Source organism: Sander lucioperca, chromosome 7 (assembly GCF_008315115.2).
Source record: "Sander lucioperca isolate FBNREF2018 chromosome 7, SLUC_FBN_1.2, whole genome shotgun sequence".
NCBI classification, from domain to species: domain Eukaryota; kingdom Metazoa; phylum Chordata; class Actinopteri; order Perciformes; family Percidae; genus Sander; species Sander lucioperca.
In genome coordinates, this window is record NC_050179.1 from 11,376,303 (window position 1) to 11,391,930 (window position 15,628).

Sequence of the window (15,628 nt, forward strand, 5' to 3'; positions counted from 1 at the left end):
CTTCTGAATCCACCTCATTAGTCAGTGGAGTAAGTGTTGATCATCTCAGTGTCCTCACTACACAATAGTATGAGGAAGAACAGATCTTCTTCAGAGGACAAAACCCAGATTTTGTGTATACATTTCATGTGTATTTGTTTACTGTATGTGCATTCCAGTTATGCTTGCTAGTTAAAATTACTTTTCTGCAAAAGTTATATTCTGTCTGTCCATCGTATTTGAGCCACTGCAGCACAAACATTAATTGACACAGGATTTCAGAAAGAGAAAATAAACCAGCATAGGAAATATCTCGGTCCAAGCTGTGTGTGAGCATCAATAGAAACCATATCTGTTGGCAAACATCTGTCATATCCACTATCTGACGCACACCACTGAAAGTCTTGCATGTTTCAAAGTGTCCTCTGTATCACAGAGAATAAGCAGAGCATTTAGCTCTTTTGAATGTCAGACAGATAAATACGGTCCAGTCACATTAGTATTCATTTTCCGTTGTGTTGGTCCTGTGAATTGCAGCAGATGTTGGTGTTCCTGCATTTGCACGTTGTCAGAGTTGCTCAGAAGCAGTGGCGGAAAAAGATTAAAAAAAATGGAAACATCTGCTTGGTCCGCTTTAATCAGTGCCACGCCATAACTGTCAACACCAATCTGTTCTAAATATTTTCAAGATCATTATACAGAGATGTGAAACATGGCAAGCTGGAAAAACATGCTTTTATTGATGGTATAGAAGTAGGTAATACAAGCCAGATTTCATGGCTATTTTAGCCAAGCCACCATTCAATAAATCAAATAAGCTATTTGCACAAGTAACTAGTGTGCTATTGTTATCACAGATGAACAAAAAACAAATCTGATCTGTTCAGTCACAGCCACCCCAACTGCTCATGTGCACTCACATTCACCTACAGGCCCACCAACCTGCAGCGTGACAGTCACACCTGCTGTGCTCTGGGACCACTTGGCTGTTTTAGCAATCATTGCCATCATAGGAACCAGAGATAATTACACAGCTTCCACCCACCAGGCTGGCCTGCTTCGCTAAAACCTGTATTGCTCCAGTGCAGCAATAACACTTGTCTAAATGAATGCACAGCACTTTAGTGCACGACTGACAGCGCCCATTTATTCTGCTGTCCAACTGGAAGAAAAAATAAATTAATTTGGCACTTAAGGCCCCCACCCCTGTGAATAATGTATCACCCATCCCTCAAACCGCAACCCCCAAATCACCACCATTATACAACCCTCTTTTTATGATTCCCAGTTTTAGGTAACAAAACTGTTAAGAGTCTTCCATCAAAGCCTTTTACATTTATATAGAAAGGGTCACTGGTGTTTGATCTCAATCTGCTCTCATCAGCATCGCCATCAATCTTAAATAATTATTACATTTGTCTAAAACAATCATTTATTCAAAGTCTCCCCATTAAATACAGTGGAAAATGTCTAGCTGTCAAAAAAAAAAAAAAAAGAAAAAAAAAAAAGCAAATTGTACTGGTGCCCTGGACATAAACTAACCAATCTACACATTTTTTTTTTTAAATCTAGCTGAGTATACTAAAGAGCTTCATCTTTCCATTGCATCAGTATCAGGGTCATGGTGCATTTGTTTGCTAGCCAATGTCTCTTTGTTCACTTCACACCGTCTATTTTATGGTCTGGGCGTCAGAATAACAGATCTCTAACAATTATCACTCGTGCACCCAGATCCCAGTAACACCTCTCCTCCTCCCCTAGGGGAGGACAGACGTTGGGCTTTACACTCTCTTGTGCCCCATTATATCTATGCAAATTAGACTAAAATCAGGGGAAATCAGGGGGCATCCTTTCCTGTTAGTGCTAATTAGCAATGCATGCTATATTGTATACATTATGCATGAAGTCCCCCTCTATGCAGCTATACATTGTGACCTTGAACACAAGGCCAAGTTTTGGTTGTAACACCAAGAACTCTTGATTTCCTGCAGTCTAGCAGCATATTTAGGAACTCAGCCAAATAGTGACATATTCTGTGAATATCTGCAGTTATTTGCAATATAAAATTGAAGTGACATTCTAGGGAATGCCTTTTTTAGAATCATTGTCCGGGAGCATAATACTGAGGAGTATAACACACAAGAGAGCCATCTCGGCTGCAAAGAGATCTATTAATATCATATGGCTACAGCCTGCCAATGAATCAGGCCTCATAAAGGAGCCAAACAGCAGGAGAGAGACAGACCGGCCGCATTGGTGGCAAGACTCAGATTGTCACTCAGCTCCTGAGAGCTAGTAAATGTTATTTTCTCAGATCCCATAAATGTGGCGCATTAAGACAATAATGTTGAAAAGCAATTATTAAAGAGCAATAAAGTATGTTTAGTACCCTCTCCAGGCAAGTGGCGCACATATTTTTTTAGTAACTGAGTTGAGAAGTGAGGCCTGTGGCCCCATGGATATCTGGAGGGCTCCATGTGAAAAAAAGAAAAAGAAAATTGACTTACGACAAAGTGAATATGTGCTTTGTTACAGTTGAATTTTTGAAAAAGCAAATGTGTTTTTTTTAGCTTTCTTTTTTTTAGGTTAGTGACTAAGCTTAAAGCATTGTGGTTCTAACACAAGCGATCTACTGAAATCACGGATAAAATAAGCTCCTAAAATGTAGACTGTAAGATCAAAAGCATCAATGATGATTACATCCCCTGTAGCTCATTGATTCACCTTTTTAATAATAGGATATAAATCTTCATCATAGGGGTAAGAATGATGTGATATACTACAATTAGTAGGACTGAACTTGTAAAATGCAGGGAAAACTGCTAACAAAGGCTGTTTGCCACGAAGCGATTACCTCAGGATTTGCAGTGTTTAGTGACTCTAATATTCACTTTTTTGTATATTCCTGACAGAACAAAATATCATCAACAATGTTAAAAGATATATCACATTGTTTTGGCAGGTTGTGACTGGACTGACATCTGATTGTTGAAGTGTCTGTAAAGAAAATCAACAATCCACACTTCTATTGTATATACAGTACATCTACAACAATAAAGGCAAACCGGAAGAAGAAAAAACAAGAAACACAGAGCTGTTGTCATGACAATACATTTCAATCATGTTTCAACAACACATTCTGTACCGCCCAGATAATGAAATAAAGCTGTACAAAAGTATTACAAAGTAATCAAACTCACCCTTAGGGGGAGCTTCTCCACCTCCATCCCCTTCTGCCCTGTTTCTGACATCAGCTTCCTGTATAGCTCCTGGTGGACGAGCCATGAATCAGTTATCCACATACATCACAAACATAACCACTGTGGAAACACAAGGATTTGGGGCACATTAAAAACTCTGTAAACATTCCTGATTTAGCAACAGTTTAGTTTCTAAATTTTCTCCCTGGACATGTTTGACTTTAGTCCCCATGTTACCAGTGGTTACGGAGTAGTACTCCAACATCAGAGCAGCAGCTCCAGAAAGTGAAAGCTGTGGTTCAGCACAAGCTGCATCTCAAGGGAAACAACCCGGGAGACCTGCAGCAAACACAGAGGAGCACCGCAACACACAACAAAGGCTCAATGTGGCTTCAGGAAATTATCTGCATTCATCAAAAATTTAAACATACTCTGAATCCATCTTTTGTCTGCTGTAAATCTATATTAGGCACTGCATGTCCCTGGATTAATAATGAGTCTCTGGGCGGGAACAAGAGGACATGATGATCAACAGTTGGCACAGCAAGGCTGATCGCAGCAGGCGGTGCTGTTGTGGCATAGCTGGTGTTAGAGCATGCCCAGCACCTGGCTGGTGCCCCGAGGGGAGCTGGCAGATGGTATTGACGCTGGGGTGTGCATCCTCATATATTGAGCACGACTAAGCCTTACTCTTTGGGAGAGAACGCAAAGGAGGAGGGTGCCTGTAGGTGAGGACAGGAAGCAGTGCCAGACAGGGGACTCCAATGAACCGGGCTGGAGAGTGGCTACAGAGGTCACAATATGCCACAGGCAGACAGATGTTTCAGCTCATTAGGGCTTTTAAAGCAAGTCTGCATACTTTACAGAACAACTGAATTATTTATGTATGCATCTTTCTGTAACCTTACTCTAACCCGTTTGCAATATTTTCTGGGCTCATGCTACTATGTATAGGCACGGCTCATGCTAAACATACACTGCAGACTGTTTTGGTGCATCTATATGTTCTGCCAGGCTGAGCGCTGTTTAGAAAACCACAGAGATTGCCAAGAGTGTCATTTACACACCGCCTGCTTATCCATGGGGACCTTTGAGCTCAAAATGTCATTGGCTGATGCTGCTCTGAGCGCACATAAAGGTCACCAGTGACACTGGCTCCTTATTGATTCCCAATCTACCATCATAATGCCTGACAATTACAGACGGAACTGAAATTCTAATCATGGAAATGCATTCAGTGTGAGGATGTATCTGGAATTGTAATACACGTATAATTCAATCTAAGGTCAGTGATTCCCCCGTGTGTTGATGGATACTTGAGCATTTTCCTACTGGTGCATCAACACGTGGTGTGATTTAATGATACTATTAATACTTTTCATATTACTTTTCATACTTTCCATGTAAATAACAGTGCTATTAAAGTCGAAAGAAGCTTTAATCATAATGGCTACCATTTTGTTTTTGTTACAAAGATATATTTTTTATCTATGATATGTCACCCACTGGAGCACTAGGAAGCTCCTACCTGAACCTCCTACCCACACACAGTAGCTCTTATCATTTGTAGTATACATTTCAAATACTTTGATAGCACAATGTAATTAAATGCATGTCGGCATCAGACTGGCACATACTTGTTATTAACTATAGACATTTTCATATTTTAAAGAAGCAAAATATAAACAAACATAAACAGAGCTATGTGGCTGTAAGGAGAGAGTGAGTGTGTATGAAGTGGCCTGCTGCCTGCCTGAGCACAGATGGTGGCAGAGCAGGATGTACCGACCTGTACATTTGCCCACAGGCGCGTGCACACATTCACACTCACACACACACATACATGCAGAATGATCGCATATGCATGGATGCATATGTAAATACTGCCCTCATACATACACAACCACACATAGGTGCTGATCAGCCAAGTTAGAAGAGACTGCAGAAAGACAGATCGGTCATTTAAGAAGGTGTCACACGTGTTTTACTAAGATCAGGAGTCAAAGCCCAACATACAGCTTCTTTCTTTTTTTAAAGGTAGCGCAAGACATCCAGACATGTCGATCAAAGGCTGACTGCGGTTCACAGAGACATCCAAGGCCAAGCAGGATAATTAGTGCGCTGGAACAATCAATACTCCTCGTGTGGGGGTTGAATGTGGAGGAAAAAAAGCAATCTAAGGAACATTTGGAAGAGAACTGCTAAGGAAAGCAAAATCCAAACAGGCGGCATACATTACAAAGTGGGAGATTTGCATCAGTGGGATGGTTTCCGCTCACTGTAAAGTAATGAGTACATACTGGGTGTAGGATGTCCTTCTTTTTAGATCTATATTAAAACCACTAATATTCATTATTTATATTCTACACAGAGAGGTACACAACATATTGATTACTAACCGAAGCTATTGAGAGATCCTCAGTAAGCATACAGACAAGTGGTAGAGACGGGAGACAAACGGCAGGGCGTAAAGACAGGAAGACGGATTGATAGGTAGATGAATGAAGGCGAGGGTTTAGCCGATCGATCGGCAGAGGAAGAGTGGAGCTCCCTCGGGGGGAGTGGGGCCTTTTTAGCACCATGTGAGAAGAGAAGGATGTCATGTTTCCCCTTCGATGTACTGAGTATGTGAGGGAGGGTTTTGCCATCATGGCCAGGATGGAAAGATGCATGTGAGGAGAGTGTGTGGCCACGGCGCTCTGTGGCGTGACAGACGGTGATAGCGAGTGACAAACAGAGCTCTCTGAGAGAGGAGAGGAAGACCTACTGGTTCTCCAGACTCCAGCTCCCCGCCATGGCTCTGGGATATCAGCCATGCCCTGCCCATCCCCGCTCAGTTACAACCATCAAGAGAAACACAGAGCTTTTGATTTGATCTGAAGGCTTTTTGATACATCATCTTTCTGGAAGTACTTCAGGGGGAAACCCTATTAAAATGGGCCAAAAAGAGTATACCTGAAGTCAGCCCTGTGCAGTGAGGTGTGGAGGGTGGACGCAGGAGGGGGGGAAACATATTGTGGTCACAATTCTGCTGCTTGTGGGGTGGAAAGCATCATGACATCTTTTAAAACCAAATGACAACAGTTCAATTACAACATTATTATTGTTAACAATAATTCATTATTAAGAATTCTACTATCCAGAAATATTTAATACAACAAAATATAACAAAGAAAGTGTTCAGCTGTCACTACCGCTATATGTATGAATAAATATGCCATTTACATTAGGTTGAGTGATGGAAACATTGGCTTCTGTGGAAATAGAGAATTGCTCCCCGATTTCCAGAATAATAAGAATTTGTAGTGGCAACCCCTACTCACAAAAAGGCATAAATGAAAACATGATGTGGGCGTCGACCCCCACTCCCTGTCGCAGATTAAGGTTCTGACACTCAGCAAGGAAATCCATTTGAGCGAACAAAATAAATAAAACATTGAGTTGCACTATTGGCACCTTGGCAACAGCTTTACTATTATTAGAAGACCGGTAGGAGGAGGGGAGACAGAGGTGGAAAAGCTCCAACTGTGTCCAGACAAGCCAGACTCACATGTTATAACCCAGTCTGAAAATGATATTGTAAAGCCAGAAGCTCTACAGAGCTCTACATGCACACTTCATTCATTTATATTATTAGAGTTCACAAAAGTGAGATAAAACTGATTTATTAATTTGAAATAATAATAAACATCTAGTAGAAAATATTAAGGATATCATTCAAAAGAAATCTCCTTTTCCTTTTGAGATTACAGTGTGGAAAGGACAATATGACCCGTCATTTAGTGAAATAGATTATTTGCTTTCTTGCCAAGAGTTAGACAGGAAGATTGATACCATTGTCATATCTGTACACTTAATATAAAGCTACAGATAGCAGCCAATTAGCTTATCTTAGCATGAGAACTGGAAACAGCTAGCCTGACTCTGTTTAAAAGTAACAAAGTCCCCCTACAGTACCAGCACCTCTGAAGCTCGCTAATTAATATGTTATAGCTCCCTTGTTTATTCTATGCATAACAGTAAGTGGAAAAATGATAATTTGTGGTTTTACATGTTGTTATGTGCCATATTGTTTCATGGCCATGAAGAAGTTCAGGACAACAGGCTAACATGCTTCTGGCTGCAGCTTCATATTTAGATACACACACAAGAGTGGTATTAGTCCTCCCATCTAACTCTCGGTAAAAAAGCGAATACTGTTTTTTCCCAAAATGTCAAACTGTGCCTTTAAAAAGATGATGGAAAATCATCCAGAATTCAAGGTGGACCTTGGTGACAAAATGTCACTTTAACAGAGGTCCAATCGGTAAAGGCGTTTCCTTTCACAACATAAACACGCCCACATTTGCTTCACACATTAAAGCCTTTTAGCCTGCTATGCACAGTTGTCCATTGTCTCTCTTAATTGATGTCAGAGCCCTGAGGTGCATTAGTGTGTTACATGATGTGCCCATGCTTGTAGCACCTGGCCTCACCCACCAGCTGCACAATACAGCCAGAGCATATCGATTATACTGCTCATAGAGGCAGAATAAAAGATAAGGGGGGGGGGGTTCTGGCTGACCCGTTTGTGCGATAGTAAGGCACAATATTAGCCATGGTGGGCAGAAGATCTACTATAGAGGGTCCTTCATCTGGCTTTTTCATAGCCTGCAGGAGCTCCTAAAAGCAAGACTGATTTATTGAATAAGGAGAGAAAAGGGAGGTGGAGAGCATGCACCCCACAAATCCTTCACTGTCCAATCTGCAAACATGGCACATCTCTACTGGTCAGTTTAAGTTATGCAGTATCACATGCAGGCATTGAAACTCATGCTATCCAATCCCACCTGGAAGTCAGAAGATCAATGGAAAGATTCAGTTCATATCAAATTCTCACTGCTTGATTAAGTTAGCATCTTTTTCATCTCACTAGCAGAGTGTGAAAAAATGAAAATTGAGATTAGGTATCTTATCAGATATTCCAAAATCTAATTAAAGCAAAATGATTCGTCCACATTATAATTGCTTGAATCCAGAGCCCATAAACCCCCCTGCGTGTCTCACTGGATATTCATCACCGCCAGAGGATTTAATCCATTTAGCAGCCAAATAGAGGAAAAGGTGGGGATGATAATAAATATATAAACTAGCTCATCTTGGATGGGAAAAAAGTGTACTCACCTCAAACTCAGTGAAGGTCGTAAATGTGTGCAGTAAAAGGAAGGAAACAGGCACAATGTGGCACTTGGACACAGCAATGTTACTGCCACAGTGGGGCAGTAGTCCATTACAATTTTAAACAGTACTGTAGTATAAAATCTTCTCAGCAGCAGCATTCCCTGCATATTTCACCTGGCAAGAAATAGTGTTGATGGTTAGTAAGGCTTGCATCTGTCGTTGGGAATAAAAAAATAAAAAATGAATAGAACCATAGGACTTCACAAACAGTGATTACGGCTCAGAGCTCTCAAGAGGGTCCTCCATTAACCAAGTCTGCACAAATCAATGTTTATGACCATCATAAAAAAACTGCAAAACTAGAAAGCCCCCAAAGCCCGACTCATCCATAAAATCTGTTGTTTACACACCGTATTCAACCAGCTTCAAGCTGATTTAACCTGAAACCAGTCCACTAGCCCTTCATCTCCCTGCTGTAAGTAACTCTGTAGTTTAGTCCCAATAACCACTCATGAAGAACAATGAGGCACTGGTATTATTGCCCACAGTTAAACTGACCTTGATTTGGAAATATATAAACAAGCATCACAAAGATATTCACTACTACTGTTCAAAGCAGAATTTAGAGGAGTAGGCCAAAGCTGTGTGGAGTAGCAAGTGAGTTTGTAGTACATGGAATTGCCTATTATATGTAAATAAAATAAATACATGTTTTTTACTACTACAAAATGCCACATTAACGTTTGGTTAATTAAAAAATATTTTTACAAATTAAAAGAACAGTAGTTGTAAAAGTATATATGTAAAAGTTCTGCCCACATGAAAAGGTCATAAAGATTAATCTCAGCGGAATTCAACTCATAAGATTGAGGTCCTTTACTCTGGGTGATTGTTCACCTTGACTTATTTTCCTTGTAATAGTAGCACAGTAAGAATAATATTCATTTAATAATATGTCCTATAGAACAATATTTGCCGTCTTGAGTCAAGAAAAAAATAAATTCAAGTTGTTGTAGTTTAAAAATGGGGGTTTAGTCAAACCATTTTTTTAATGTATTTATGTATTTTAACAGGTAAACTCAATGACATCTTGATCTGAGTAAAACTAAATAAAGGATTAACTAACATACAGTATGAGACAAATCTACACAGCATATCAGCTTGGTTTCTTTCTGTAATAATCTTTCAGGTTGTTGTACACAATACGTTATATCTCCCAATTATATTTTTGTAGATAAGGCCTAGATATTATAAAACCATTAGAGTTTAAATAAATGTTTAATACAAATACAGCGGTTGGATATTTGAAGAAAAGGCAACAGAGAATGTAATGGGATACGCATAGTTACACAGGAAAGGGTAAAGAAAGCATGGATTATTCATGTCTATTCCCACAGTGCAAACAGCTCCTTTTTGATGGATTGTGCCAGGGGCGCTCCTCTCTGCTCAATACCAACAGTCCCAGGCAGCCGAGCCTCATGCTGCTCCACGCAGCCGGGATGATGAGCTCCCCCAGAATCACAGACAGGGCCAGCGGCTCTCATCTCCCTTCTATACACAAACATAATGAGAATGTGGTCTGAGGTGAACCTAAATTTAAACTAGAGTATCAGGAGGAGGCTAGTAGAGCCAAGAGAAAGCAGGAGACAAGTGCTGACGGTGTTCGACTGAGCTTGTTTTAGTTTAACTGAGGGAGAGGAAGTAACACGAATGGGGCATAAGGGTCTGTCATACCAAGCAAATGACAGGTGGAGGTGCAGGGAGGCGGTGAAAGGTACGCAAAGTCATTGTCAGCTTCAGTACAGTGCAGTAACATGTACAGAACATATTTCTCTGCACCAGTTTGTTATCCAGAAAGAGACTTTGGAGTGTGTGTCTTTGTGTGGATGGGCGAGCTCACCTGGACTGTCTCCAAATGGTAGCTGTGGAAAGGCTGCAGGGGTGTTAACGTGATAAGGTTGTGATAATCCGACTGTCAGCCAGTACCATCACTACAGACAAAAGACAGATATATTCAAAATTTTATTCATGGTTTATTCTGATTTGTGTCATATTTTGTGTTACCGGTCTTATGTTTGTTTGTAACATTGACCTGTACAGTATGCATATATTGGCAGGACACTCTTGAAAAAGATGTATAAGCTAATTGCTTACTTGGCTTTCTTGGTTAAATAAAGGTTAATTTATAAAAACTAGAGAATAGAGAACATGGACATTTAATTTGTGATGTCATACAAGTAGAGAAAATAAAGGAAATAATTGGAAGAAATGTAAATATTCCTGGAGATACAACAATTCAGAGATTAAAACTACAGAATGAAACAAAGTATCTGAGTCAAGTGAATACATGCAGATAAAACGGGTTCAAAGGAAGCTCCTCTGACTCCTGCCTTCAATGACGTGCTCAGTCTGCCGCTGAAATAGCTTTTCCTCTACATGAGCTCTGAACTGAGGGTGAACCTGAGCTTTTTTCCATTTCTATTTAAAAGGAGGCCTATCTGTAGACAGCAGGAGCCGTTGCCAAATTTTTCTTGGCAGAGGATTTAAAAGACGTTCAATATAAAGAAATCCAACACGATGCGGGTCAAATCTCAATAACAAATACTGCCTGAAGCCATCAACACCCCAGACAGCAAGTGATATTGCAGACTTTCTGGGCGCTGGTGAGAAAATTAGTAATCCTGAAATGTCACACTTTCAAAACATTCCATGCCATCTCCTAGCATTCAGCAGGTGAAGATGGACAGCAAATGAATTCCTCTAATGGTCAACTAACCATTCAAAAGACCTTAGCAACAGTTAGAAACCTTCATGCTGCGGACCTGATCGTCAACCCGTGACTTTGTAGTCCTCCAATGAGCTTGCTTCGTCGCAGAGGGGAGGAGGCAGTCGTAGGCAAATCAAGCAAAGACTCAAACAAAGGAAGGAGGCTTCAGAAACATTGTTGGATCATCAGTATTCCTTCCACATCCACTGCTATCACTTCACGAACTCATTGAAAGCCCTATGTAGACTCATGTATAATTATTGTGTCACTTAACAGGCACACACTATGCTCCATGAATGAGCAGACCCATGCTCGACAATTATCATCAACACAAGGCTTTTCCTGGGCTGGTAAGCGCATCAAGGTAAAGCAATTTTTACAGATATGTACATTTTGCTGCCAATATTACCTTTAAAGCACAGAGGGAAAATGTTGCATTAACATTCAGAAAGAGGTCAGTCAATTGCAATAGTTTCTCAGAAGCATAAGACCAATTTTTAACCTGCAAAAGAATGTTCTTCCTCAGTTTTAGAGCGACTTCAGAGACACATGCATATCAATACGTCTTTCTTCTCTTGATGATGGAAGTTCAGTCAGCACTTGAAAGGTTAGCTCTATTGGGGACTTTAAAGTGCTCATATTATGCGTTTTGCCTTTTTCCCTTTGCTTTATTGTGTTATATATCTTTTTTGTGGATGTTATAGGTTTACAAAGTGAAAAAGCCCAAAGTCCACCCCAAAGGGACTTACCATCTCCAACAGAAAACACTGTTCACAAACTGCTCCAAACAGCTCTACTGTAGTCCAGCCTTTGTGACGAATGTGCGTCACTTTGTAACACGTTATAATGCTCGCCTAGCTGCTAGTGAGGCACGCCCTCATACTCTGCTTCTGATTAGCTAGCAGAGCTTACCTAGCACATGTGCGACTCCCAACAAAGATGGAATAGAAGTGAGATGCCTCACTCTGTAGCTTAAACAGAGAGCTCAACACACAGGGTGAAAAGAGGAGCTGCAGCAATGTGCAGTACAACAAATATATGGTGTTTTTTGAAAATTAAACCATTTAAACCTATTCTGGTACAACCTCTAAATACAATTATGAACCTGAAAATGAGCATAATATGAGCACTTTAACAAGTGTAGAATAATGTTCTTACTAGTTGCAAATAATAAGAATGTAAAAGGTTTCCACAAGAGACCTAGTGTGTTTTGGTGTATGCTTATTGAGTTGTGTGCTGTCATAAGGGGCTTTCCGACCGGAGGGATTTTTGCAGTTTTTGCACGACACTTTTTTTCATCGTGTTACGACAGGAATTTGGGGATTTTTAAATTCCTCTGGCCCAGTAGCGTACTTTTTTAGCTCCTACTTCAGAGCAGGGTCTTTTCCCTTTTCCTAGGTGTACTTGATTGGTCGAACTTATAAGTCATGCCCACTGCCAACTAAGGAACTTGCAGACTAACCAACAACGGGACATTTTTAACAATTTTCACCATCTTATTCATCATTAAATTCACTTCTGACAATGTTTTAGGCGAGAAATGAACCGTTTAGATTTTGAATATAGACAGTCTTGTGAAAATTGATGCCGAATTGACAATTTGCTTCAAAGTTTTCGGAGCTCCATGAAGTGAGGCGACAGCCAGCAAGCGCCTGCCCCGGCCTCTAGCTCGTTGCTCGGCCATGACTGGCTCAGAGACCTCGCTGTGAGCTGGAGGTCTCTCAGACCGCTCTCGTAAATAATAGGCTTTTATTTTGCCGTTGACGGATCGTTTGTTTAAATATCACAACACATGTCCATCATAACATTAACAGGAACCTGTGGTTAACTGTCTTTTCGGAGTTAAACTCCACAAGCGTGCCCTGCGGGCTTGACAACCTCGCTGACCGGGCAGTCTCACACACACACACACACACACACACACACACACACACACACATCCACAGTGCAGCAGGCAGAGGCGGGGGGAGAGAGAGATACCCTTTTCTCTTCGGGAGACTTGTTTAAATTATGACAACTATGCTATAAACATTAGATTTAGTATTTTAACGCTATAAAGACCGTTGCCGTGCTTGCATCACTCCCTTACCCCTCCTACCAGTCCCTATGGCCACTTGGCCAGTGGGAATGCAAACGGAAAAAAAGATTTTGGGGGAGAGTAGTTCTTAGAACTGCTTAGAAGTACTATCCGGTCGGAAAGGCCCTATAGAGACGGTGGTTCCCAGAATAAAAGGAAACTCTGACGCACAGAAGGTTTAGCTCAAGCCATAACTATAGAGTAGTTAAAGGTCATGATTACAGTGGCCCCCACCCTGGCGTGTGTTATGTGAAGATAAAAGTCCCGGTGCGGGACAAGAAGACAATGCCCCAGAGCGAGGGAGAGTATAAGAGTTTAGGTAAAAGATAGAATGGGGCTCACAAGGTCTGACAGTCTAGAGATACGTGGACCGGCTCTGGCTTTTTGTCTGTTGCTAGGGAAACTTAGTCTCTGCGTGCTTTGTGATCCCACAGATCTGTGTATTGAAACTCCAATGCTTGACTGATTAAACAAATGTATTTGACTTTATATTATTGTCTTATTTGGCTCTTGCTTAGGATCAATGTAATACCAATTTAACAAATGCGCGGGGATATATAGGTCTTTCATTGGAGTCAGACACATTGTCCCAAAAGGGGGGAAACAGAGGAGGAAATCCCCAACAGAAGCAAGCCACATCTCCTAAGAACTCAAAAGAATTATTTGAATACAAATTTGCGTCATTGCACTTTAACACAGCTCTGTATTTCACTTTGTGGCTGAAAATGAAAAATAACATCTAAAAAATACATCTAAAGCACTAGAGGCATTAAATCCATACCTGAGCATAATGTCCATTAGCTGGCCAAAGCTCCACAAACAGCTTCATAATTTTACAATTTATTGCCTGCACACCAGCATTGATCTCGATCAACTGATATCTCATATCAGTTATAGAGTCAGTCATATCTTCTCTATTTTGACATGTCCCGTGCTGGTAACTCCTTTCAGATTGCAGCATCAATAGCATGCAGGGGTGCTAAAAATGGCACGCTTCAGAGCTCTGCATTTAGAACAGTTTCATGCATCTTTGAACAGAAATACTGAAACACTCCTCCCTGTTTCTTCTCTACCACATTCAATTACAGGATTAAAAGACCAGCATCCGATAGAGTAGGATTGCCTGAAAGCATTTATGGCCTGTGGCATGTCACACACAATTAAAATTCAGAAGGGATTTGCCAAAAATCATCCTAATGAAACGAGCCGCAACAAGTTGTTAACCTTGACCCAGACAGATCATGTTCTGTGTTCTGAGCTCTTTGTATGGTAATGTAAAATCTGAAGCCGAGCCCACACAACAGTACTCAATAACTCCATCCTATTTGGTGGTGTTATAGTCTTTGGCTGCCCACCCTCCCTGTAGGCCTGCAGCTCCTGGAGCTCAATGTAGAGTCTCTCCTCCCAGGAGGGGCTGTGTGTGGGCTTGTAGGTCACCTCCCAACTCCTCTGCCCACCAGACTCATCCACTCCACTCTGCCTGTGAATGCAGAGATGCAAACGCAACATGCTGAAGAGATAACACTCATAGGATTTTCTTTGTTCTGTGGAACTCTTTCTCTAAAACTGTATGTTGGAAAGCTGAGATTCATGCTTCCTGCATATTTTTCTTCAGGGCTGCTGTACAATACAGTACAGTTCAGTATACATTATAACATAAAATTTCTCTAGACCCACTTCTTAAACAGAGGTTAAGACCTTTGGAAACAAATCAGTACACAGTATGTATTAATTCATTATTGTGTGCACATATGCGGCACAGTCTGACCGTCTTTTTTAAATTCTGGAGGAGGCAGAGACCCAAGAGTTTTCTTTCACTGAAATAACACTGTTGTCTTTCGCAACATGTTATAAAACACACATCCACAGAAATCAGTCCAGCTCAAAATGCCTCACTAATCACATGAACAGCCCTCCATACTCCAAACCTTTGAACAGGCTAATCAAATGTGCTCCCTCTCCCTTCAGAGGCCTAATCCCTCTTAGCGAGGACATAAGAAACGTGCCACCTGCTTCCAGTTACACAGCTCGAGGCCTGACTGCCCTTGTGACACCACGCTGCCCTTAATCTCTTGAACAAATGCATAGCTTCATCTAGATACCACTGCTGGATCTGGACTCACCACAGCATACATACATATTTCCACCATTGCTCGCCAAACTCACAATCCCTTGGACTGGGGTTGCAGGCTGGGATTAATAGACTTAGACCCAGAATATCCAATAGAAATTAATAAAAACATAAGCTTTTTCTCACGTAGGCCAAAGTCTGTGAGGGAAAGTTACACCTCACATTTGTCTGCAATCTCATATTTACATTTAAACAGCTTTTGCTTGCTGAAATAATTCCTCATGTTCATAATGGCCTTTACAAGGTCTCTTTCTAATGCACTTCCAATGGGACACAATCTGGTATGCTATCTATGAAGCTTTTTCCAAACTCAA

General features: G+C 41.0%; 1 protein-coding gene across 4 annotated transcripts in view; it reads right to left on the bottom strand.

The window, feature by feature from the left end:
- ccdc33 (coiled-coil domain containing 33) overlaps positions 1-15,628 on the bottom strand; it is a 46,791-nt gene that overhangs the window by 16,247 nt on the left and 14,916 nt on the right. For 2 of the 4 annotated variants that reach the window (XM_036002727.1, XM_036002728.1), the window contains 2 exons: positions 14,539-14,663; positions 3,180-3,248 (listed from right to left, as the gene is read on the bottom strand). Coding sequence is in view for 2 of the 4 variants with exons in the window: in XM_036002726.1 (XP_035858619.1) it covers positions 3,180-3,248; positions 3,417-3,444 (97 nt within the window). In the remaining 2 variants the exon portion in view is untranslated. Of the gene's footprint in view, positions 1-3,179; positions 3,249-3,416; positions 3,519-6,134; positions 6,240-14,538; positions 14,664-15,628 lie in introns of those variants that run through there. The other 2 variants (XM_036002726.1, XM_036002729.1) reach the window with 2 other exon arrangements.